At 42.2% G+C, this 24,922-nt stretch overlaps 2 protein-coding genes across 13 annotated transcripts in view; one reads left to right on the forward strand and one right to left on the reverse strand.

The window, feature by feature from the left end:
• Positions 1-137: 137 nt before the first annotated feature.
• On the reverse strand, positions 138-12,423 carry ZSCAN29 (zinc finger and SCAN domain containing 29). 8 transcript variants are annotated; one of them, XM_059181334.1, is made up of 6 exons: positions 12,350-12,423; positions 10,963-11,395; positions 10,278-10,482; positions 7,552-8,241; positions 5,207-5,677; positions 138-3,452 (listed from the first exon to the last, which is right to left on the reverse strand). In XM_059181334.1, the coding sequence occupies exons 2-6, from the start codon at positions 11,278-11,280 to the stop codon at positions 2,584-2,586; spliced, it is 2,553 nt and encodes an 850-aa protein (XP_059037317.1). In that variant the 5' UTR covers positions 11,281-11,395; positions 12,350-12,423; the 3' UTR covers positions 138-2,583. The 8 variants fall into 8 exon arrangements, with proteins under 8 accessions (XP_059037317.1, XP_059037318.1, XP_059037316.1 ...); XM_059181335.1 differs by having other exon boundaries at positions 11,973-12,423; XM_059181333.1 differs by having other exon boundaries at positions 11,957-12,423.
• A 62-nt stretch (positions 12,424-12,485) lies between these two features.
• The window catches only part of TUBGCP4 (tubulin gamma complex component 4), a 37,310-nt gene continuing 24,873 nt past the window's right edge, over positions 12,486-24,922 (forward strand). Inside the window, exons 1-6 of one of the 5 annotated variants that reach the window (XM_059181342.1) lie at positions 12,488-12,805; positions 17,509-17,637; positions 19,599-19,721; positions 20,107-20,160; positions 21,361-21,417; positions 24,623-24,702. In XM_059181342.1, coding sequence (XP_059037325.1) covers positions 12,728-12,805; positions 17,509-17,637; positions 19,599-19,721; positions 20,107-20,160; positions 21,361-21,417; positions 24,623-24,702 — 521 coding nt within the window. In that variant the 5' untranslated portion in view covers positions 12,488-12,727. Of the gene's footprint in view, positions 12,806-13,078; positions 13,103-17,508; positions 17,638-19,598; positions 19,722-20,106; positions 20,161-21,360; positions 21,418-24,622; positions 24,703-24,922 lie in introns of those variants that run through there. The other 4 variants (XM_059181343.1, XM_059181344.1, XM_059181346.1 and 1 more) reach the window with 4 other exon arrangements.

A 24,922-nucleotide genomic window follows, 5' to 3' on the forward strand; every position in this document is an offset into this window, starting at 1 on the left:
CATACTTCTGGTAAGCCCACACAGGGAGCCAAAAAAGTGAGTAAAAATTTCTTTTCCTAGCAACAACAACTTAGTAATTTGCACATGTATATTTGGTGGGGTGTGGGATGGGGTAAACCATCTGAAGAAACACTGGGTACTTTATAGACATTAATTTTTATTAACATGGTATCCCTGAGAGGCAGATTAAGGTGTAAACATTATTCTGCTTTACAGAAAGGGAGATGGAAACAGGATGACTTACACACAAGACATCTGGAACCGGAATTCATATCTGCTGATACCCCCAACCAGTACTTTTTATACACAACTATCCATAAATATACTAAAGACAGTAATCTCCCATATTAAAAAAAAAAAAACACATTTAAAAGACACACTTACTAAACCATCTCAAATCCTGAGGCACTGCTTTAGATTGGTGTTTCTTCTATCTTCCTGTCTCCTTAGGCCACATAATTGAGATACCATCTTGTCCTAATAAACATTAGGAAATTCTTTGTAGTATGATCCCTCAATACCAGAACCCTACTCAACCTCTCACCTAACATAGCAAGCTATGAATGACAGAATATTCTATCTCCCTATTCCTCTTTGATACCTCATTCCAGCCATAGGACTCTGATTATATATGAATATGAAACAGCTACTTATCCTAGACCTTAGCCATCTGTTCACATTTCCTCAGACCTGCCCCCTGTAGTATCTTCTTAAGATACTAGTTTCTGACCTTTGTCTCCCATAGGAGCTAGTCCCCTCAAACAGCTCATTCTTCTTCTCTAGTGCAAGCTGGCTCTTTCATCAATAAGAACAGCGCAGTATCTGATTTATTATAGGTGGATGGGACCACATCCTGATCTGCCTCTGGTACTCCATGTCCCAGTTAAGGCAGTTCTCTGCCTCGTGCGTAGCCTAGATAATACTATTCCTCAGATTTTGTGCAGCTCCAAGATTTGTTTAATTTTCCTTACAGTCTGTCCTTTGCTCTTGGCTCCATCTGCGTAAAACACCTTGCTCTCCAATTTTCCCATTTCTCACCCACTCAACACTCAGTTTTGTGATTGGTTTGGGGATTTCATCCCACCCTAACTTACCCAGTAACCTTCCTTCCTTGAACACTTGCTGTTTCATGAAGCCTTCCTGAATAAAGAGAAGAAAATCCTCCCAGGTTTTTCTTATAGAAAACTATAATGCATTAGACCTTAACATTTATGCAAAATGTTACTAGATTTATAGATTTCTCTAAAACTATTGCAGCTCTACATGTGCATTTATTATTTGTCCATGTCAGTGTCATCTGTTTTAGGTTATAAAAATAAGGACAGGGCTTATTTACCTTGTGCTGTACAGGGCTCATCATTACTGCTATGAACAGGTGGGCAATTATTCAATACTATTTGATTATATAGATCAGAATTACACTTGTGTTTGAAGAGCTTTTAGAAATAAATCTGTACATGAGTCCTGCATCAGCAGGATGCTCCCTCCTTGCTCAGGAGCTTCTCTGCCTGCTGCTCCCCCTGCTTGTGCTCTCTCTCTCACTCTCTGACAAATGAATAAAATCTTTTTAAAAAATTAGATCTAGACAGTTGAATATGTGCATGTGTGCAAGTATTGGCAACTCCAGTGACCAAAGATAATCTGTCCTCCTTGCCATTAGGGTAAAGAGTTATTGGCACAAAGTGGTCTGTTTCCTAACTCATGGGTATGTGGCAGTTGTTTCTGCTCAATGCACATGAGTATTCAGTGACCATGGGGTGTAACACTATACTAGGTGTTTAGAGTGTGCGAAATGCAGACAGCCCCCTACTGGCAGCTTTAAATGCCTTCTCTCATATCAACATACCCCGCTGGCTAGCTCTTTGCACTTCTGGACCAGCAGGGACAGATGAAATTCGTATCAGATGGAATAGAAGAAAAAAAAATCTATCTAGAATGCTCTAAATATATTATTATATTCCAGAGCTTTGAAGAAATTAAGAAATCCAGGGTTCACACCTCAATATTTATATAAAGTTTATACTGTTTCCCCATATAGAACACCTGGCTTTTAACAAGATGATTCATAGGTCAGAACCAAGATGGATATTAAATTCTTTAAGGTAAATGAAGAGTGGACATGACAGATGTCATTCTGAGCACAGACTTATATGAACAAAAAAAGCCACTTTTTTGCATTTCCATTATTTTATAAAAAGCTAGACCCACTCAGAATAAGGCTCACGACCTCTCTCTGAAATGCTGTCATGGTAAGTTTTTCCAGTTGAAATGCAGCTGAGTATCAGGATAAATAAATACATGGGATCTACTACTACATCCTCTCTATTAAGGAAACAACATAGGCACTGAGAGATAAAGGTGTTATTTCTCATTTCCAGTGAAGGCAAGGAGAGAGACTGAAATCTTCCTTTCATTCTTAAGATAACTACCTTAGGAATTCATAGACCCAGGAAAAACATGGACAAAGTGGGGTAAATCTTAGAGGGTTTCCTAAGCTCGTTGGAGCTAGGAGATGGATCTACTATTGGAAGACTTTTCCTAACAATTTCAATGCATGTATCTTTTCTTTAAATTCTCAGGGGCTTACTTAGGTGCTGACTGTGACAGAAGTTTTTCTCGCATATGGATCTCTCGGTGCTTATTAAGGGCAGAGCTTTTACTGAAGCATTTGCCACAGTCATGACACCCATAGGGTTTCTCTCCTGTGTGGGTCCTATGGTGTGCACGTAAGTCAGAACTCTTACTGAAACTCTTTCCACAGTCAGGACACACATGAGGTCTCTCTCCTGTGTGTATCCTCCGATGTGCACTGAAATGAGAACTATTGTTGAAGCTTTTTCCACACTCTTCACATTGATAGGGCTTTTCTCCTGTGTGGGTTCTCTGGTGAATTATAAGGCTTGAGCTCTGATTGAAGCGTTTTCCACACTCACCACATTGATAGGGTTTTTCTCCTGTGTGGATTCTCCTGTGGGTGATGAAATTTGAACTGTCACGGAAACTTTTCCCACAGTCAAGACACTTGTAAGGTTTCTCTCCAGTGTGGATTCTGCGGTGTCTGATGAGGCGTGCACTCCGACTGAAGCTTTTTCCACAATCAGCACATTTATATGGATTTTCTACTTGATGAGATATCTGATGCATGAGGTGGGAATTTGGAACAAAGTTTTTGCTGTATCTGAGATATTTACAGGGTCTCTCTCCCAAGTAAGGTCTCTGATGATTTAGAACTTTACCTAAACTCCTCTCTGGGAGTGTTGGTTTTCCTCTTCTCTCCCCTGGGGTCGTTGCCCACTGTTGTCCTGATTTACATTCACTCTCACCACCTTTACCCTGAGTAAGATGCCGGGACAGTTTCCTTTCAGACCTTGCAAGTAATGTTCTATGTAGTTGTACTTCCTCAGAAATATCTCGTTTTAGATTCTCTTCATTATCAAATCCAGCCTCAAAACCTGATATAAGAATAGAATTTCAAAGGTTATCCATTTCCTCAATATTATGTGCTGGGGGTAAAGTAAGTATCATATTAGATGATTAAAGATAAAAATTAGGGAGCACTAGATCCCCAGTGACTACTACCAATTAGAATTCCAGTGTTTTTACTCCTGTGCTTAGTAACCAATCACATGTTTCTCATCTGTTATAGGGGCTGATTAATATATTCTTTTAATGCTTCCTGGATACCCATCATCTTCAGAAAACTCTCTCAGTATAACAAGGAAAACCTACCAGATTTAAGATAGGTCCAGGAGTACCCAGGAAAACCTTGAAAACTTCTATATCCAAAAGAGCTATCTGAGTCCCCCTCCCCTCAAATTCCAATGTATATTGAGAATGAAAACAGGGTAGGAAAATATTTGGTGTCTTTCAAAGAACAGAAGGTCTTCTGAGAGAGAAATTTTGCTAGGAAATATCTCCCTAAAACAATCTCTTTTCCCTGGAAGAATAAACATTGAGTGTTCCCAAAGCACTACTCTAATGCCCAAGCTAAGCTTTTAATATTCTTCTAAGAGCCAAATACCAGGCTCCCCAGGCCTAAGCTATGTGAATTTGCAGTTTTCAGTTTTCAGTTTGCAAATTGACTTTGAATTTGCAGAATTTTCGGATGTTTCAAATTCTGGATCCCAAATTCCCTGGACAAAATCTGAGAGCAAAGGAATACTGAGCATCAGCCTGTTTATGTACCCACTAAAGACAGTATTTCTATCCAGAAAGCTCAGTGATGTAAGATGCCCCCGTGAAACAGAGATTTGTTAAATTTAATGAAATCTCAGAATCTTAAATATGTGAGTGTGTATTGTGGGCCTCTGAGGAGGGTAATTTAGCACTTCCTTAACTTACAAGACATTTTTTTAGTGGAACATATTAACACCTCCATGGGACACCCTTGAAGAATGTACATCTGAAGAACATTTTGAAAAGAAAACTATTATTTATTAAATACTTACTGTGTGCCTGAGCACTGTGCTAGGTGCTTCACCATAGTACCTCATTTACATCAGCTTCAGTGAGGTACATTGTAATATGTAAGCAAACGTACAGGGTTTTAAATAGCTTGCTCTGAGTCATTCAGCTAGCTAATGGACAAGAGAGTTCAGATTCACATACATGTATGACTCCAAAATCAGAATTATTCTTCCCACAAGGAGGGAAGCCATAGTGAAGTATTTCTTTTTCTTATACAACGGCTAAGGTTCAAACAGTCCATTCCCTAAGAAATCTCGGACTTTTGCCCAGCCGTGGCTGAAGAGGTTATTCGGTTTTCATAGGTGTGAATAAAGTAGACATACAACCTGTATGCAAGTTTGAAGTAGAGGAAAAAAACATTTAACAAGAATGAACTTTCAAAATCAACTTCATCCCACTATGGGTATACAACATGCTACCTAGGAGATGTTAACTTTCATACTCCCTCCTAGGTAAACTGCCTACTAGCTCAGATGTAGATGAGAGCGAACTTATAAACTTTGCACCCATCAGACTGATGATGTATTATGAGAAGGCAAGGCAGGTGAATAATTTATATCCCCTCTGTGAGCTGCTTTAATAGAAAAGAAACATGGAGAAGAGAGAAGGTGGTCACAAGAAGAATCCATAAGAACTGGGTATAGAAGCCAGTCTCCTACTCTTCAGATTGTTGATTTTTCTCCTAAATCCCACTGTCTCCCTTCTGCTACTCAGACCTCAAAAAGTAAAAGGATCTTACCACTGGGGCTCTGGAATAAGACTGGAGCACGGGTCATGACAACCCCCAGGGGTACCTCAGTATCCTCTTCATCATCCTCAGAATCTTCTTCTATGGTCTCTTCTGCAGCCTCAGCTTGCTTCTCAGCTTTGGTCTCACTGGTGGTCTGGGTGGGGCAAGAGGCTGTCTCTTCTTCCTGGCTGTCACTAGGTGGGGCAACAACCCTGGCACTCACCAAAGCATCCATCTCTTCAAAGAAGGGACAGGTCTCTGGTGCTTGGCCATTCTTGACTTTCCGATAGCTGGTCTGTAGGCTTTTAAACTTGGTCCGACACTGCTCTGGTGTCCTTAAGAATCCATATTCCCATAACCGCTCAGCCACTGCTCCATACAGCTGGCTGTTGCGGTGACAGTTCCGGAGGGCTTCGTAGAACTGAGTCTCACTAAGAATTGCAAGGTAAGTCTTTGTCTCTTCATAGCCCCAGTGCACACCTGCCACCAGAAAAGAATTTTCAGCACCACTTAATCCAGGGCTTTATAGCCTCTATTCCTCAGTCCTACAAGTGTATGATGAAAAACCACTTAAGCTTGGGCTCCTAGGTGAAAAAGTAAAAATACTTTGTTTCCAAAATCTATACAAACTCATTATTAGAATGTTTTGCTTCTCTATATCCCACAGCAATTTCACAGGGACCTTGATTCCTATTTTCTCTTTAGCCATTTAAAAAAAAAAGTCTTTCCACCAGATCACTGAAACACTCATTACACTGAGTCAAGAGTAGATGCATTTCCCCATTCTTCTAGTAATTTCTTTGGAATTCTGATCATAACTAGAAAATAACTGGCCAGGGGAATAAGACCTAGTCAATCACTCTCATGAGTCATCCCTAACTTTTCTGATCACTATTTTTCCATCAGCTCTACTTCCTTATGAATTAAGTGTTTCAAAGCATGACTCAGGACCCCAAAGAACAGTCTCTTGCAGAATCACGCGGTTGCCCATTCCCTATTATGGCCCTTCTTCGTTTGCCACAATCTCAAAAAAGCCCAGTAATAGCTAAGACCTGAAGGGCCATTCAGACCTGAAGGGTACAAGGTGAGAGCCTGATAGTCATGCACCTTATCCTTAGGAGAAAAGGTCTGGTGGAAGCTGGAAAGAGGAAGAAAGTGAGAAGTATCTCCCAGCCTGAGCCCGTACTAGTGCTGCAGGCTTCCTTTGGGCAGTGCTTCAGTAGGATTACAGACTCTGCTCCTTGCTAGTCCCCAGGCTAGAGGGAAAGAAGATTCAAAGAGTTTTCCTCCCACTTGACAGCCACCTGGAGATGCTGCTGCTTCTATCACCCTCCACTCACTGTCAAGTAAAGGAGTTGGGGAAAGAACTGGAAGACAGAAAAAGCAGTGGAAAAAGTTGAACAGATCATAAAAATAATGGCAGCTAGCATATGTGCCATGTCTGTGGTTTACCTACATTTATTCCATTGTCAAAAAAAGAATGAAAGAAAAAAGCATACTGAGAAAGGGAAAAGAAGATAGGAAGACAAGAAACCTGTAACAGAACTGAAGTAACAACACACACATATAATAAAAAAACGAAAAGATCGCTATTCACAGTGAAACTGCAACTTTAAGAGAAGTAGTCCTGCTGCCACGCCCCTTTTTACAGGTGAGGAAGCAGCTCGGAAATGGTCAGATGACTATCGAAGGTCACCCGAGGTGATTAGTAGTCAAGATTAGAAACAAACCCCCTACTCATATTCTGGTGTTCTTTCCGTAACAACATGGTTATACAAATTATATCAACAGTAATAAATAATACTTAAAAACAGATCCATGGGCAAATATTTCAACCAAGTGTTAAACTAAGATTTCTTACTATGTGTGTTGCGAATCTCCTGTAAGAGTCTTAGAAAATGTTTCCCCAACTTTGGGAAGTCCTTCACTATGCTATGCTAAGTGAAAAGGAACACAAAATAAACTGACATTGAGAACTGGGGAAATAATGCACAGTTTGTGTAAGGTGCTCAATAAATATTTTCCTTAAACATAGCATAGTGCCAGGTTCTTCTCAGCTGTTAGTGATTTTATAATCAGGAAAAAAATATTTTAATAAAGAAATGGAATGATATTCTTTTAAAGAGCTCTAGAATTTTCTGAGTGTACATATTTAAAATATCTAAAATTACTCTGTACTATTATCTAATTTTCCCACAAGAGAATGAAATACACATAGAACTGAAAAGTGCCTGCCTCTTTGTGTTCTATTTAAGTGACAAAGCTGACAGGCAACATTAGACTTCCTGACTGCACATGCAGTCTCATAACTCCTCAAATCTAATCCCAGAACCCCCAAAAGAAAAGCTTCTTACCACTGGGACTTCGAAAAAGAACAGGGGCAGATGAGTTGTCAGGGACTTGGGGGGTGGCCTCCTGGCCCATTTCATCACTGTCCGACTCTTCAGCCACAGCCTCTTCTGCTTCCTCATGCTGCCAGCCCTCTTGCCCTGGCTCCTCTGTCTCAACATCACTGCCCACCAGGCCAGAGTGAGAGGCTGCCTCTTCCAAGCCATTACTGGGCAATGCAATGACTTGGGCACTCATCAGGGCCTCCATCTCTTCAAAGAAGGGGCAGGTTTCAGGTGGGTGACCACTCTTGACTTTCCTATAGCTCTTTTGGAGACCTTTGAACTTGGTCCGACACTGTTCCAATGTCCGAAGGAAGCCATACTCCCGGAGCCGCTCAGCCACAGCCCCATACACTTGGCTGTTTCTATGACAGTTTCGGAGAGCCTCATAAAACTCAGTCTGACTGAGAATTGCAAGGAGGGTTCTGGTCTCTTCATAGCCCCAGTGCACTCCTGCTACCTTCTCATCCTCAAAGCCCCAGTGATCCTGGTCTACCCAGCTTCTTCTCTCTCTCTTGGGTGATAACAGATCAGCATGCATTTGTCTTTCTCCTGTGTGACTGCCTCTTGATAGTTCCTTCTCCTTGGAGCCCAGATCAGGGGGCTCTCCTTGCTCCAACCTGGAGACCACACCGGATTTAGGAAATGGAAATCCTGCTTGCAGGGAAGCAAACAAAGGATATCACAATTTGGATTGATCATAAAAATACCTCTGAGTTCAGACCTGTCTTTTTCGAATCCAAGAGGCTTATAAAGAAAGTGTCTAAGGAAGTATTCTCAGAAAGTTCAATGGGTTGGAGAAAGTGGGAAAAATACATAAAACCCAAAGAAAAGAGATTATTTTCCAGAGCAGGGTTAGAGAGAGGAAAAGGTTCTGTTTGATTGTTCAGAGCAAATACTTCTGTTCCATGTTGTTCCCTAGTTCTCCTCACCACTTATAGGTCTTGGCACTGCTGGGAATCTTACAGGTCTTATAAGAGGTCTTGGTACTGCTGGGAATAGTCACCTCCCATCTCCTATAGTTCTCCACTTGGCACTAGAGAATTAAACTCAGAGTGATTCCAAGGGCAAAAAGAGTAGGGAAGAAACTTCAACTCATCCATTTCCTTCACAATGTCACCAAGTTCTAAAGGCTTCTCCCATAGGATGTCCTGCTCTGTTCCTTAAGCCCCATCCAAGTCTAGAACCCTTATCCTCTTATAGCCAGATAAATGCAGCAGTCACTGTTCTACCTAATTCCAGGCTCTAACTTCCTCAGCTCAAACACTATACTGCTGAACCTTAACCTGAGTGCCTCCCATGCACTGTCCATTCATATCAGACTCCTCTCTAGATCACAGCATACTATTATCCATCACTCTGGGCCTTTCCTGTAAGTCCCTCCTATCCAACTTTAACCCATTCTATGAGAAGTTGTATTTACCAGAGCCACCCTATGAAGCCTTCCCTACTGCCCTCCCTCATCTCTTACTCTGCCAAACCCCTTTTGTACTCACACAAATTGACGAACAGTCATTGGCTGGCATGGTTTCAATATAGTTCAGTTCAGCACATATTTGTTTTCAAATAACACCCTAAGCTCTTTGAGAACAGGCACGTTTACTTATTGCAGAGTACCTTGCAAGGTGTTAGAATGCATTGTAGGTGTTCAAAAACTCATTAATTCTGCAAGTCTCTGTTTGGGGGACTTGCATCTGGATTGCTAACAGAGACTGTTACAAATGGCTGAGAAGGCTAGCTTCTTGGATGATCAGATCAAAATTCAAAACAACCTTAACAAGTTAAAGAAACGATCAAAAAAACCCCAAACAGATAATAGAGAATTCAACTGAGAACAAATAAGAAAAACAAGTTCTACAAAATCAAATACAACAATAAGGAGTAGGCACAAAGACAATGGGGAAACCGAGAAGAGTCCTGAAAGTTACCAAGGAAACAATAATCACCAGTTAGTAGAGCTTTACTAAAAGAAAGTATAGTGAAATTCTCAAGTAAAATTCCTACTCTGCCTCTGCCTACCAGACCCTCCCTCAAATAATATAATTTAGTTCTCCACAATTAACTAGGTATTTGGAAGACTTCATTTCCAAAGGAGAATAACAAAACCTTAATAGGTCTAAAGAATGGAGCTTCTGGGGCGCCTGGGTGGCTCAATGGGTTAAAGCCTCTGCCTTTGGCTTGGGTCATGATCCCAGGGTTCTGGGACTCTCTGCTTAGTGGGGAACTTGCTCCCCTCCCCCACGCCTGCCTCTCTACTTGTGATCTCTGTCTGTCAAATAAATAAATAAAATCTTAAAAAAAAAAAAAAAAGAATGGAGCTTCTGAGTAATACTTGAAGAAACAAATACAGTTCAATTTGGATTAAGAAAATGACTAAAAAGAGGCTGTGCCTTCAAGTATACAAAAGAATTTTTATCTAGAAAATACCTAGTATCATCATTACCAATAGGAAATAAAATAGTTCCATTCTGATTAAAAACTAGGAAGTCATCCTCTGGCGACTTGTTGAAAGAGGAAATACAAGAATACTACACCAGAGGGCTAAACTACGTACCTTCAGGAGGTCTCCAACAACTGCATACTCTACAATTTCAACTCATTTCCTGAAATCCCTTTCCCACTCACTATTCCCAACCCTACTTCCCAATTTAGAATGGTATCCTATCTTCCCATATGAATCTACTCCTCACCGCTCCTTTGAAAAGGTCTGAGCTTCTCCTTTGGGTTCATCTGCTCCTGTGGTCCCAGGTCTGGGCTCCTTGCCCTCTCTTTCTTGGTTACACCCCTGGGCTGGGGTTCCACTGACTCCTGCCGAACACTTAATAACTCTCGTGATGATTTCAGGGGTGTCATCTTCTCCAAGCGCACTTCCTGCCCCTTCACAGAGACTGTGACCTAGAAACAACCCCCATTAATTGTCACTGCAAGGTTATAATGAGGGGCATTCCCAGAGGAGATTATTTAATACCCCAAAAGAGTTCATCCTTTTGGGACCTGGCTAGGTTTGGCAGGGGAGGAGGATTAACAGTGAACATGGGTCTTTCTTATTCCATTAGCTTAGAGCAACTGGAGCTCCAGAAAGAAAAGCTCAAAATAGTAAACCCACCTACAGCTAAAAAATAATTCCCCTTTCTTCCCTCTTAAGTAAAAAACCTGTAAGACTATGAATAACTCATTATGACAGGATAGCAAAGGTACACCCAGGTAGCATCTCCAGATAAGCTCTAACTGAAAAAGTTACCTGTTCCAGGACCCTAAGTTTAAGCATCACCAAAGCAGATTGTGCCCCTCTTTAAAGCTGTATATACCTTAATATGGCCCTTTATCCTTGCCCCTTCCCAGTCACACACTTCTGAATTCCCCCTCCCTTCTCACCGAAAGTCCAGGTCTTCCAGGCTCTCTTTCTAAATCTTCCACCAGAGCCACTGCCTCCTCTCCACTTTCTGGACATTGCTCCTGTACCCAATTCTGGATCTCCCCAGGTAAGATGGTCAGGAACTGCTCTAGCACCAACAATTCTACAATCTGCTCCTTGGTGCGCACCTCCGGCCTTAGCCAACGACAGCAAAGTTCCCAGAGTTGGCTGAAAGCCTCCCGGGGCCCGGCTACCTCCTGGTAGTGAAATCTCCTGAAGCGCTGTCGGAACGTCTCAGAGTTAGTGCCATTCCCTCTCAGAATGGGTTTGGCCATCATTCACAGTAGAAAGCAGCTTCCCTCCACTTAAGGGTTGGAGGGCTTACACCTATTTTCCCATGTCCTTGGAGAATCACCTGCAGATGAGTCTCTCAACTGTAAGAAGAGTTTCTTCCTAGGGTAGAGAGAGATGGCACTATCAGAAGAAATACACTCACTCATATGTCTGAAGTCTTGCCAAGGGTTGGTTTGACTTCCCATATACTCCACGTGGCCATGTGAGGTAGCACCAACTTAAGGACAGCAAGCCAAACAGCATGAAGGAGACCTTTCAAAAGCTACCATTTTGGGGCGACTTTCAAGGCAGCCCCGGGAAGCAGCAAAGTATAAAGTATTGTCTGCCCTTCTTCCACCTCCCCCCAGACCTGATCCCAGTCAGCTCCCCTGACCAATGTTGCATAGTGAGTTCGAACCATATGGGAGACCTGGAGCTGGAGAGAATCTAAAGGCAAGTCACCCTCTTGCTGAAGGCAAAAAGCCTCTGTCCAGCGGGTGGCAGCTGATCTCCCCCAGTACCTCCGCAGTCCTTCCGGGGACCGTTTACATCCTCCCCGCCTCCTCAGACTACACAACTACCAATTCCCACCCGGGACAAAAATAAAGTACTGAATACTGGGTCTTTGTTTTCCCTCACAGCCTAAGTAACCGCTCAGCAACTACTCGGGGAACTACTGACGGGAAACCTCGCGCACTAGGAGGATTGGTTTGGGTTCCTGAAGCGAGGGCCGGTGGGCGTGGGGAGTCACACTGAGTTGGTGAAGAGAGGGAGTCCGAGGGGGCAGTAGTAATGGGTCTCCTGAGGACCAGTTCGGTTGCTGGCCAGGGGTTCCGGGTGCTGCGGGATTCGCGGGAGCGGGACTCGACTCTAGGAGCGGCGGGTGCGGGATTCCGGCCTCTTTGTCTTCGGTCCCTCCGGCCAGGTCACTCTCGGAGCCGTCGTGCGGTCCCTCCAGAGGTCTCCGACCGAGCTAAAGCGCCCCGAGAGCACCCTCTGGCCACCCCAGATAGCGTCTCCTTCTTGGGGTTGCCCCTCAACCCACTCGCATCTCTGCCCCCGGGCCAGCCTCACCCTCTTAGGGTCGGGCCCCAGACCCGGCTCTCCAGCCTCCCAGTCCAGCTCTGGAACCGGAAGTCCGAGCGGGCGACTCGGGCACTGAGGACGCATGCGCAAGGGCACTCCGGAGATTCCTCCAGCAGAACCTTGGCAGGAGCGAGCGAGTGGGCCCAGCCGAGCGCGGCACACTTCCGGGACGTGGGGGCGCCTATCCCGTAATATTTCCCCTCCGCTCTTCCCGCAGCAGTTGTTTTGCCACTTGGGATTCAGGACAAATCGCCTGTCCCAGGGGCCTGTGCGCTTGTCAAGAAGGCGGCATTCGCCCCTGCGGTCCCCTGGAGGGACGTTGGAGGAGGGGGCGACGGATATAGGGACTCGAGATCCGCCGTGGGAATGATCCACGAACTGCTCTTGGCTCTGAGCGGGTACCCAGGGTCCATTTTCACGTGGAACAAGCGGAGTGGCCTTCAGGTACAGTCCAGCCCCCTGCGCGGGAACTAGGGAGCGCAGAATGGGCGGGCCCGCGCCAGTACCTGGGGGAGGAGTCTGCGTGGTCGACGGGCGGGGCTTACAGGGGCAGTGTTCGGGGAGCGAGTGCCTAGGCTGGTAACCCGGGAAGTGCCTGAGGGGCGTTGGCGCGCGGTACCTCACCTCGGGAGGGCTGGGCCGGGGCTGGCGTAGAGAAGGCTGACCCGGAAGGAGGGAGCACGCGACCATGCCTGAGGTTGAGGTGTCTGAGCGAGAGTTGCTGGGGAACTGGATGTGAAAGTGAGGGAGGCGCTTTTACCAGTTTTCACGCTTGCACTGCTTTAAACTGAGCTTTGAAAACTAGCCCAAATACGTAGCTCTTAACACACTATGTGGGGGTCATCCAGTTTTGTTGACTAAAAAAAATGAAGAGTGTTTCCCTCATTGCTCCTTTCGCAAGAAATTTCTGTACTTGGAGAATTTGGAATTCCTATGTATGAGGAGGAAGGGTTAGGTACTATATGCATTATCTCATTTAATCTTAACAACCACCTATCTCCATTTCACAGATTAACTCCCTGTATTTGAGCTTGTAATTATTGAGCTTAGTGTTGAACCGCAGGTCTGCTTGGCTCCTGTATCTGAACCATTCTTTTCTACTTCTGCTTTCTATAATATTATCCAGTCCTCTCAATAACTTAGTAACTTAGGTATTGTTAGCTGGAATTGAAAAAAGAGCAAACTGAAGCTCAGAGAAATTTATGGTGACTCGTCCTCCTAATGGCAAGATTTGAATCTAGCTCACAAAGTAATGCCAATTCCAAACCAAGCAACATATTCTTAATTATAGAGAATAAACTGGTGGCTACCTGAGGGGGAGGGACATGGGGGAATGGGTGAAATAGGTGATGGAGGTTAAGGGGTACACTTCTTGTGATGAACACTGGGTATTGTTGCCATATTAAGTGTTCAGATATTTATGGAAGAAAAAAAGACTTCTAAAAACAGAAAATATTGCATACTTTCTGCAGAGCATGTTTTTCACAATCAAATAAAGGGGGAAAATGTTATGAATGCCTAATACTGATAAAAATCATTTTATTATAATATTAAATATATGTACACATTAACCTAAATATAAACTCAAGCATATTGCTCTTTAAAAACTGTAAAACCAGGGGGGCCTGGGTGGCTCAGTGGGTTAAAGCCTCTGCCTTCGGCTTGGGTCATGATCCCAGGGTCCTGGGATCGAGCCCTACATCGGGCTCTCTGCTTGGCGGGGAGCCTGCTTCCTCCTCTCTCTTTCTGCCTGCCTCTCTGCCTACTTATGAGCTCTGTTAAATAAATAAATGAAATATTTAAAATAAATAAATAAATAAAAACTGTAAAACCAATTATTTGTTAAAAAATAAATAAAACTATCAAATGGATAAATTCAAAATAACATTAATGTATGGTTTCTCAACCTTGACACTATTGACATTGTACACTGGATAATTCTTTGTTGTGGGAGTGTGTCCTGCTTGTGCATTTTAGGATGTTTAGCAGCACCCATGGTTTCTACCCACTAGATGTCAGTAGTACCCCCTGAATTGTGGCAATCAAAACTAACTCCAGACATTTACCAAATGGGGCAAAATTGCCTGATTGAGAACTGGTGATGTAATGTGACATATACTATTGTTTTGCTGAAACTAAATCTCCAACACTGAGTTTAATAATAGTATGACTGCTACAGATCTCTGTTTTGACATCAGTAAGTCTGTGATAAAGAATGCCTGTTCAGGGACCCCTGGGTGGCTCAGTCTGTTAAGTGTCTGCCTTTGGCTCAGGAGGTGATCCCAGGGTTCTGGGATTGAGCCCCACATGGGGCTCCTTGCTTCATGGGGCGCCTGCTTCCCCTCTGTTTGCCTCTTCCTGTGCTTGTGTTGTCCCTGTCTGTCTCTCTCTCTCTGACAAATAAATAAATAAGAATGCCTATTCATATAAGTGGGTTTTACCAAATGGTATCAATAACTTCAAAGTACTGTTTGCTGTTTCAGAATAACTAGACCTTGAACATTTTTAAAACTCTGCCAACAAAGCACTGCTCAAAATTCCAGTTTTAATGGGAATTATCACTTGATAACTGTGTAGAGCTGTCCTAATAATAAAAAATTGCTTTCATGTCTTGAGCACTTGCAATGTGCATAGCTTTACATGTATTAACATTTATCCCCACAATTACCATCTCCTACTTTCTAGATATCAAGACTGAGGCACAGAGAGTTATTATAATATGCCTAAATTTTCATGCAAGTAAGCAGCAACTCAGGGATTCAAAACTGGCACTCTGACTCCAAATATGAGTTTTGTTTGTTTGTTTGTTTGTTTCAAAGCCACAGGCAGGGCTTTATTGGGGGTATAGTTCCAGCTGAAGGGAGACACTGCACTAAACAGAGTAATTAGGTTGGCCTCCCCAAGACAGATTCTTTTTTTTTTTTTAAGATTGTATTTATTTATTTGACAGAGAGAGAGATCACAGTAGGCAGAGAGGCAAACAGAGAGAGAGGAGGAAGCAGGCTCCCCGATAAGCAGAGATCCCAATGTGAGGCTCCATCCCAGAACCCTGACATCATGACTTGAGCCTCAGGCAGAGGCTTTAACCCACTGAGCCACCCAGATGCCCCCCAAAGACAGATTCTTAAGCACTGTGTTGTTAAGTTATTAACTTGAAGATATGGTTAGTGTTGTGTCATTAAAATATGCATGAAATGGATTCCTAAGGGGCGCCTGGGTGGCTCAGCCATTAAGCAGCTGCCTTCTGCTCAGGTCATGATACCAGGGTCCTGGGATGGAGCCCCACATTGAACTCCCTGCTCCGTGGGGAGCCTGCTTCTCCCTCTCCCACTCCCCCTGCTTGTGTTCCCTCTCTCGCTATGTCTCTCTCTGTCAAATAAATAAATAAAATATTTTAAAAATGGATTCCTAAACGTATTATGGATTTGGTAACAGAAAAATTCTTCTTTGCTCCTATTTATTACCACATTTACTATTATGTAAAGATGACATCCACAAAATACAGTACTCAATGATATAAATATGTAATATGCTAAGTTCTTTGGGGATAGTAACTACATCTGATTTTGTTCACTATTTAATCTCGGGATATTAACACAGTGCCTGGGATAAGTAGGTATTGGTTAAGTGATGGTTGATCCTCCAAAGAAGATATACACTGGCCAATAAGCAAATGAAAAGATTATCAGTATGGCTGATTATTAGGGAAATGCAGATCAATGAGATAGCATTTTATACCCATTCAGAAAAAACAAAATGACAAGTGTAGGTGAGATCATGGAAAAATAAGAACCCTTGTGCATTACTGGTGAGAGCAGAAGATGGTGCAGCCCTTGTGGAAGATAATAGGGTGACTCTTCAAAAAAATTAAACATAGAACTACCAAATGATCTAGCAATTTCAATTTCAGGTACATATCCCAAAAAAGTTAAAGAAGAGACACAAATATGTATCGTATACAATACCCAGATATTTGTATACCCACGTTCATGGCAGTATTATTTGCTGTAGCCAAAAGGTAAAAGTAACTCAAGCATCCCTTGGCAGATGAATTGGATAAACAAAATGCTGAGCAAATATACAGTCGAATATTTTTCAGTCTTAGGAAGGAAATTCAGATAACGCATGCTACAACATGGATCAACCTTGGAGACATCATATGAAGTGAAAAAGCCAGTCATCAAGGGACAAATATTGTATTTACACATATTTGAAGTACTTAGAATGGTCAAAATTATAGAGACAAGCAAGAGAAGGGTGGTTGCCAGGGGCTGGGGGGAGGGAAGAATGGGAAGTTAATGTTTATTGGATAGAGGGTTTCAGTTTGGGAAGATAAAAAAGTTCTGGAGTTAGATGGTGGTGAGGGAGGCCCAACGGTGTGAATGCATTTAATGCCACAGAACTGTACTTTTAAAGATAGCCAAAATGGTAACTTTTATGTATAGTTTACCACAGTATTAAAAAAAATGTGAATGAGTACATTCTCCTACTTCATTGTACTCGATGTGCTACGAAACCTTTATATAGCACACTAGGTTATTATTTGGCCTTCCTTTCAATTAAAATAATACCCAATGAAATGAAATACCAAATACAAATGAAAATATGGACACTACATTTATATGTCCAGTTATAAGGTGCTTTTATAGATTATAGTATGTTATATTAATTTTACATTTTTATGGAAATGAAAATAAAATTTAAAATTTAGTAGAGAATTTGTAAATCTTAAGAATATGTCTGAGAAACCTCTAGAGTGCAGATCCCGGTTTGAGCAGTAGGGCTAAAGAGACTTTGTTGAGCAGTAACGCTAAAGAGACTTTGTTGAAATTGGGTAAAAAACTCCATATCCTTATAGACCATCCCTGGAAGATGGCAAAAGAAACAAGTAACAGTAGCCACTTGTGGGGAGGTTGGCTTGTTTTTAATGTGCAACACTTGGTAGTGTTTGAATTTTTTACCTCGTGTTACCAACTATTTCAATAAACCTAATTAGGTCAGGGATGGGGAGCAACACCTTTGTAGCAGTTTGGAATTTACCAAACTTAAATGGGCATCTTGAGAAGGGGAGTGATTCATAGTATGAAGCATTTGAAGCACCTCGAGATATGTGGGCATCAGTGTTTTTAGCCTGTCCTCTTCTGCAGGTGTCACAGGACTTCCCATTTCTCCATCCCAGTGAAACCAGCGTCCTGAATCGCCTTTGCCGGCTGGGCACAGACTACATTCGCTTCACCGAGTTCATTGAACAGTACACGGGCCATGTGCAGCAACAGGTAGGCTGCCGGTCCCAGGGATTGGACACCCCCAGAGGTCAGGAGCCATGTCAGGCTTTGAGTAAATCCATTGATAATTGATATGAAATGAGTCTTAAGATGTTATGAATTTCTTATCATTGGAATTATTCAAGTGAGGGCCAGATAACTAGCTCAAACAAGGGGAAAAAATATACACAGGGACAAATCTAGGCAGATTGGTGTAAGAGAAAATATGCTTTGCCTGAGTTTTAGGAGACCTGAGTTAAAGTAGTTTGAGCTGGACCAGAATTCCAATTCCAGCAGTAAAAACATAAAGCATCATTTCAGATCTTTTTGCTTCTAACTTCCTTAGTCACATTAAGCCAATCAACCAAGCTCTTTGGGCTTCATTTTTCTTATTTGAAAATAAAAGAGTTAAATCAGAGAAGGTGCTTGGCACGTAGCAAACACTTAAATAGTATCCATTAATATGAGTTAATTGGAAGTGTATATGTTAATTGTGATTAATGGTGTAGAGGTCAATGATTTGTGTCCTGCTCTATCACTTACCGGCCATAGACTGCTTGGCAATAACCTAATGCTCAGTAACTTTGGCTCAGTTCACTTATCTATAAAGTAGGGGTAATAAGTGTACATATTTCACAGAGTTGTAAGGATTAAACAAGGTAATTCATGCAAAGTGCCTGGCACATAGTAAGCACTCATATTTTTTTAAAGAGAAATTTTTAAATTCCCTTTCGTTTTTAGCAGTTTGTAATTCTGTCTGTGGTAAATAAAAAGATTGCACAATTGTGTGACTGTGGTTCAGTGATGACTGTTGCCCAGTTGAAACAATGATTCTGGTTGGGAAGAAAGGTGGGGATTTCTAGAAAGGAAAAGGAAGGATTCCTGGAATAATGCAATCAGTAACCTCTCTTATATAAATTGGTTGTCAGGCCTTTGGTGCTTATCTGTGGGGCAGAAGAGTTGGAGAATAATGCGTTATATTTTCCCTTCTGGGACAGGGATTCTGATTCTCTCAAAAGTATTTTATTGGAAATGTGTAAGCTAAATGTGAGCTTAAAATCTAATCAATGCCATTTTGCTATAAAATCATATTAATGAGGGCACATGAATTATCAGAGTTGGTCTAGAGAAGGGGGCATATAAACCAAAGTACAGTTCCAGCACTACACAGAGATGCTCTGAAAGCAACAATGTGGGGGTGATTCGTTTCCTCGGGAGAGTTAGGAAGGGCTCTGAGAAAAGAGATGCTTGAGTTGGGTCCTGTAGGAAGAGTAGGTATTTGTCACAAAGATGAGTACACTGTTATAAGTGGAACACATCCAGATTCATGGGGGTGAGAAATAGAAGCAAGGCACATTTGGTGAACTGTGGGTAGTTTGGAAATGAGAATGTGAAGTTGGAAGCAGTAAAAGATAATTTTAGAGAGATAGTTAGGGGTGCGAATGTAGAAGCCACTGTATGCCATGCAGAGGAGTTGAGGTATTATTTTGGGGCAATGGGAAGCCACCATTTAAGCTGGAAGTTATAAGGTTAGTTGTAGAAAAATCTCCTCTGACAATATGAGGTAGTACCTGGTTGTTTATTTTAGAGAGGCAGAGAGAGAGAGAGAAAAGGGGAGGGGGAGAAAAAGAATCTTAAGGAGGCTCCATGCTGAGCACAGAGCCCCATGTGGAGGCTCCATCTCACGACCCTGAGATCATGACCTGAGCCGAAATCAAGAGTCAGATGCTTAACTGACTGAGCCACCCAGGTGCCCCCTACCTGAATGTAACATCTAGGCTGCATGGGAAATTAAAATATCACATTTTAAAAGGTAAAAACTCAAAATCTCTCTCTCTCGTTGGTTTTTTCTCTCACTGAAGCACGGCTTTGCTACGGAATCAAGCAAAAACAGTAACACTAACAAAAGATAATGTTTTCCTCAGGTTTTAGAGTATAAGACATGAGGCTGAGTTCTCTGTGTTTGATTTCAGGATCACCATCCATCTCAGCAGGGCCAAGGTGGGTTACATGGAATCTACCTAAGGGCCTTCTGCACGGGGCTGGATTCCGTTTTGCAGCCTTATCGCCAAGCACTGCTTGATTTGGAACAAGAGGTGAGAGAGTAGATATGGGAAAGGCGTCTCTGGGACAGTTGCTTAGGGCATGTTCTTGAATTTGAAATACCCTTTAATGTGGTCAGGTAGTTAAGAGAGAGCTATTTTCTGCATGGCTGCAGCGTACAGTATAATTTGTGATTGCCCAAGCCACAGTCAAAGTGGCATGCAGATCATGGCAAAGGTTCTTGAGTGAGTTTATCAGAACCCTGTCTTTGTTTTTTTTGGTCACCTGAAAAATCAGAATTAATACTCTACGAACTATCAATTCTCCATAACCTAAAACTAACACGGAGCCCATTCTCAGATTCCTACCTAGTTTTCAAAGATCAAATAGATTGAGATGTTTTATATGGAGCCCTAATCACAGTGGTTTTTGTTGCAGTTCCTGGCTGACCCCCATCTTTCCATATCACATGTCAATTACTCCTTGGATCAGGTATGCTGCCCAAATAATAAAATACCTTAGGATCTGTTGATAACTGTTAGAATAATCTAACTTAAGGGGTGGCTGGCTGGCTCAGTTGGTGGAGCATGTGACTGTTGATACCAGGGTTGTGAGTTTGAGCCTCATGTTCGGTGGAGAGATTACTTTAAAAATCTTTAAAATAAGTGAAGAAGGGGCACCTGGGTGGCTCAGCAGGTTAAAGCCTCTGCCTTCAGCTCGGGTCATGATTCCAGGGTCCTGGGATGGAGCCCCACATCGGGCTCTTTGCTAAGCAGGGAGCCTGCTTCCCCCTCTCTCTCTCTCTGCCTGCCTCTCTGCCTACTTGTGATCTCTGTCTGTCAAATAAATAAAATCTTTAAAAAAAATAAATAAAGAAGTCCCTTTAAATTTTAAGACAGTTTGGTGGTAGGACGCCTGGGTGGCTCAGTGGGTTAAAGCTTCTGCCTTCGGCTCAGGTCATGATCCCAGGGTCCTAGCATCGAGTCCCGCATCGGGCTCTCTCGATGTCTCTCTCTCTCTGTCAAATAAATAAATAAAATCTTTTTTTTTTTTTTTAAGTGAAGAATTAAAAAAAAAAAAAAAAAAAGAGGGGCACCTGGGTGGGTCAATCATTTAAGCATCTGACTCTTGATTTTGGCTCAGGTCATGATCTTAGAGTGGTGAGATCAAGCCCCGTGTCAGGCTCTATGCTGGGCATGCGGCCTGCTTATAATTCTCTCTCTCTCTCTCTCTCTCTCCCCGTCTGCCCACCCCCTCTCTCTAAAAAAATTTTAAAAATTATAATTAAACCTATTTTTAAAAAGAAGAACTTAAGACATTATTTTTTGAGAACATTTTTCCTTCTGGATTCAGAGCCCGGCATTTTATATTTTGTGTACTTTCTGAGATCAGAACTGTTTAGAAAGCTCCAGATTTTAGTAAAAATCTAGTGTCTGATATTAATACTCTGTGTTGACTTCAATATTAACAGTTATGCTAGCCTTAGAAATAGAAACTGCTTCTGTCATTCTCCCTCTGCAGCCAAACCCATATCGAATTGCCTTAGGATACTGGATCTTGGCTGTTCTGTGGTATTGCCGTATTGCCGTCTTTGTGTTAAGTGGGACTATTTAGAATCAAAAGCATTTCCTGAGTCATTTTTTCCCCCTTATATTTGATTATGTGCCCTCCTAATTTTTCTGTCATTTGCAGTTCCAGCTCCTTTTTCCCTCTGTAATGGTCGTGGTAGAACAAATTAAAAGTCAAAAGGTGAGAACTTTACTTTTTTCCTTTGCTGTGGTAAGCACCAGGGATGTATTCATAATAAATTTTGCCTTACATTCTTTCTTGAGGACCCTAGTTTTTAGTAGTTTTCATTTATTTATTCATTATTTTAATAATATTTGCTTGGATATCATGCTAAATGTCAGAAATACAAAAAAGAAGTTATGACACTGCCCTTAAGCACCTCCTGATCTGAAGATGGGGCTGATGTTAATAGATGTACCCCAGAATACTGGTGGGTAAAAGCAAAATGATATGGATGGTATTGGGAGGTGAGAGTGTTTTACATTAAGGATTTAGACGTTTTGGATATGGGGATGCCTGGGTGGCTCAGTAGGTCAGGCATCTGCCTTCAGCTCATGTCATCATCTCAGGGTCCTGGGATGAGCCCCATGTCGTGCTCCCCATCCAGTTGGGAGTCTGTTCTCCCTCTGCCCCTCCCTCTGGCTCATGCTTTCTCTCTCAAATAAATACAATCTTTAAGAATAATTGTTGGATATGGATCTTGGGAAGTGGAAAGTTCATCTTTAGAAAGAATAATAGATTTATGATTAGGGTGCTGGAAGTTTTCTGAGAATTAGGTCATTGGTTGAAACCCAGATGCTTATTTTATTAAATATGCCTGTTCTTATCACAAGTTCTTATCATGTGCATTGAAAAGTGAGGGTCCCCAATAACAGGAGAATGCCTTTTCTGGGCAGAGGTAATAACTAAGGAAAAAATACTTTGAGATTTCACAGTAGAAGAATCTGCTAGTCCGTAACTGAATGAAAAAGTACAGATAGATTAAATATGTTTAGCTCATTTATGTTTTTAAGCTATTATATTTGTGCCTTAGATTATTAGGAGTGTTTACCTTGATAAATATAACTAATTAACCGGTTAATTTGCCAGCTTGCTTCTTCATTTTTTGTGCTGTGTGAATATAGATATTTCTGCTGTGCTGAGCTCATTCTGAGCCCCCAAAGCCAGTAGGGGAGGTGCTGTTTGGCCTTCAAAGCTGATTACCCTCATCAGATAACACTCAGCTTTTATTATGTACTTACTGTATACCAGACACTGCTAAGTGCTTCACATACTTGATCCCTTTCAGTCCTCTACGGGGTCAAGTAGGTTAGGGAATGTGCTTAGTGTCACACAGATGGTAGGAGATGGCAGAGTAGGAATCTAAACCCGGATATGTCTGGCGCAAAAGATTATGGTCTTAACCACTCTACTAAACTCTCCTCCCAAGATAGAGGGGAACTTCTAGATAAGTAGAGCTACGGTAATGTTTCTGTGCTTAGCTGCACATCTCAGTTGACTTTCAGTTTCCACTGGCCACAGGAAGAAGATAGAAACTGAGTAGAGCGATTGCAGATGGGCAAATCTTCCTGCTTGTCCGGGTAGTGGTAGAGAAGCCAGTGTGCTCTGGCTCTAGAGAGTTAAAAAAAATTAGGTCTTAAGAACATGGATTGGGGGGAGAACAGGGATGATAGCCAGCACACATAAGGGATCCTTTTAGAGTGATGGAAATATTATAAAACTAGATTATAGCAATGATTGCACAACACTGTAAATTTAGTAAGCACCGTTGAATAGTATACTTAAAACGGATGAATTTTATGGTATATAAATTAAACCTCAAGAAAGCAGTTTTAAAAAGAAAGCCAAAAAGGGGTGGCTTAGTGGGTTAAGCCTCTGCCTTCGGCTCAGGTCATGATCTCAGGATCCTGGGATCAAACCCCGAATCCAGGTCTCTGCTCAGCAGGGAGCCTGCTTCCCTCTCTTTTTCTCTCTCTCTGCCTGCCTCTCTGCCTACTTGTGATCTCTCTGTCTGTCAAATAAATAAATAAATCTTTAAAAAAAAAAAAAAAAAAAGCCAAAAGGACATAGAAGGAGAAAACAGATTTTTGGAAAATTTTGTTTTTATAAATAGTCTGAATTAGGCCTTCATCTGAAATAAAGAGCTTTCTTTACCTCTTAGCTTGGAATTTCAACTCTAAATGATTCTGGTTTCTCTAGTGCAAATAGTTCTCAACCTTCATTGTACATTAGAATCACTTGGAACAGAATGTTAGAACCAAATGGCTGGGCTCTACCCCAGACGCTGATTCATAAGGCTGGAGTTGGGCCCAACAATTTGCATTTCTTACAAACTCTCAGGTGCTGCTGTGGCTGCTGCTGGGCTGCTGCTGCTGCTGGGATACGGATAGGTGGAGAGAAGTAGGGAGGGTTGAGGGTCCATACTTTTGAGAACAACTATTGTGATATTATGATCTATAATAAGAAATGTAGGTTAGGTCTCCATCCCCTTTCCGACACAGGGCTTCTAAAACGCTTGGAATTTCCTAAATGACAAGAATGACAAAGGTGTCTTGATAGTAGTAACAAACCCCTATCAACCACATTTGAGTCTATGTTCATAGGGTGACTTTTGGAAAGCGTATCTAAGGGTGGGCTGGTTGCCAGGAGAACCAACCATTTGATTGGAGGATTGAGGCTGCGTGCCCCTGACCTCTGGGGAGGAGAGAGGGGCAAGAGATTGAGTTCAGTTGCCAGTAGCTAGTGATTTAATCACCTGTGCCTATGTAATGAAGCCTCCGTAAAAACCCGGAAGGTTTGCTTTCAGAGAACTTGTGGGTTGATGAATCAGAACACTTTGTGCTTCACTGCTGGGCCCACACTCCACAGGGACAGAAACTCCTTTGTTTGGGACCTCACACTGTGCATCTCTTCAGCTGACTCTTGATTTTGTCTTTAGTATGTTTTTAATAAACAGGTAATCTAGTGAGTAAACGGGTTTTCTGAGTTCTATGAGCTGCGCTAGCAAATTAATGGAACCCAGGGAGAGGCTTGTGGGAACTTGTGATTTATCAGCCGGTCAGTCCTGGGCTTGAGACTGATGTCAGAGGCAGAGGACAGCCCTGTGGGACTGACCCCCTAACTTGTAGAATCTAATAATATTCTGGGTAGGTAGTGTCAGAATCGAGTTGACCTGTAGGACACCCAGCTGCTGTTCAAGATTTGCTTGGTGTTGTAGGGGAAACCGCCCCCGCCAAATACATTGGAGTCAGAATCAGAACTATACATAGATCTTTAGCTCCATTATCTGCTGGATTGTACCATCTGGATTGAATATAGAATATGAGTTTGTGCTACATGAACTATTAAAATGGAATTAAGTTTGACAAGTCTGTATTTTGCACAGATTCATGGTTGTCAGATCCTGGAAACGGTATACAAACACAGCTGTGGAGGTTTGCCTCCTGTTCGCAGTGCGCTAGAAAAGTAAGTCATGGCTTAACTGGGAATTGGGGGCGGGGGCGGGTGATCAAGTGACTTGACTTTGTACTTGTTTCATTTTCAGGTCATCTCAGGTTTTCCCCTGGGGAAAGTTATGACCAGGATAGAAAAGATCCATGAGATTTTCTGTGTAGAGCAGGATAGAAAAGCCTCCATGTATGATGGCTCGGAAACTGCATAAAGAGTGTTATGAAGTGTTGAGTAT

The sequence above is a fragment of the Mustela lutreola genome, chromosome 7, assembly GCF_030435805.1.
Source record: "Mustela lutreola isolate mMusLut2 chromosome 7, mMusLut2.pri, whole genome shotgun sequence".
Classification (NCBI taxonomy): Eukaryota; Metazoa; Chordata; class Mammalia; order Carnivora; family Mustelidae; genus Mustela; species Mustela lutreola.

Excerpts from the sequence above, each read along its gene's own strand:
- ZSCAN29 (XM_059181334.1), bottom strand. The coding sequence starts at position 11,280 with ATGATGGCCAAACCCATTCTGAGAGGGAATGGCACTAACTCTGAGACG. Across the intron at positions 10,483-10,962 it reads CTGGAAGACCTGGACTTTCG|GTCACAGTCTCTGTGAAGGG; the intron begins GTGAGAAGGGAG and ends GGTTGTTTCTAG. Across the intron at positions 5,678-7,551 it reads TCTTTTTCGAAGTCCCAGTG|GTGTGCACTGGGGCTATGAA; the intron begins GTAAGAAGCTTT and ends TTCTGGTGGCAG.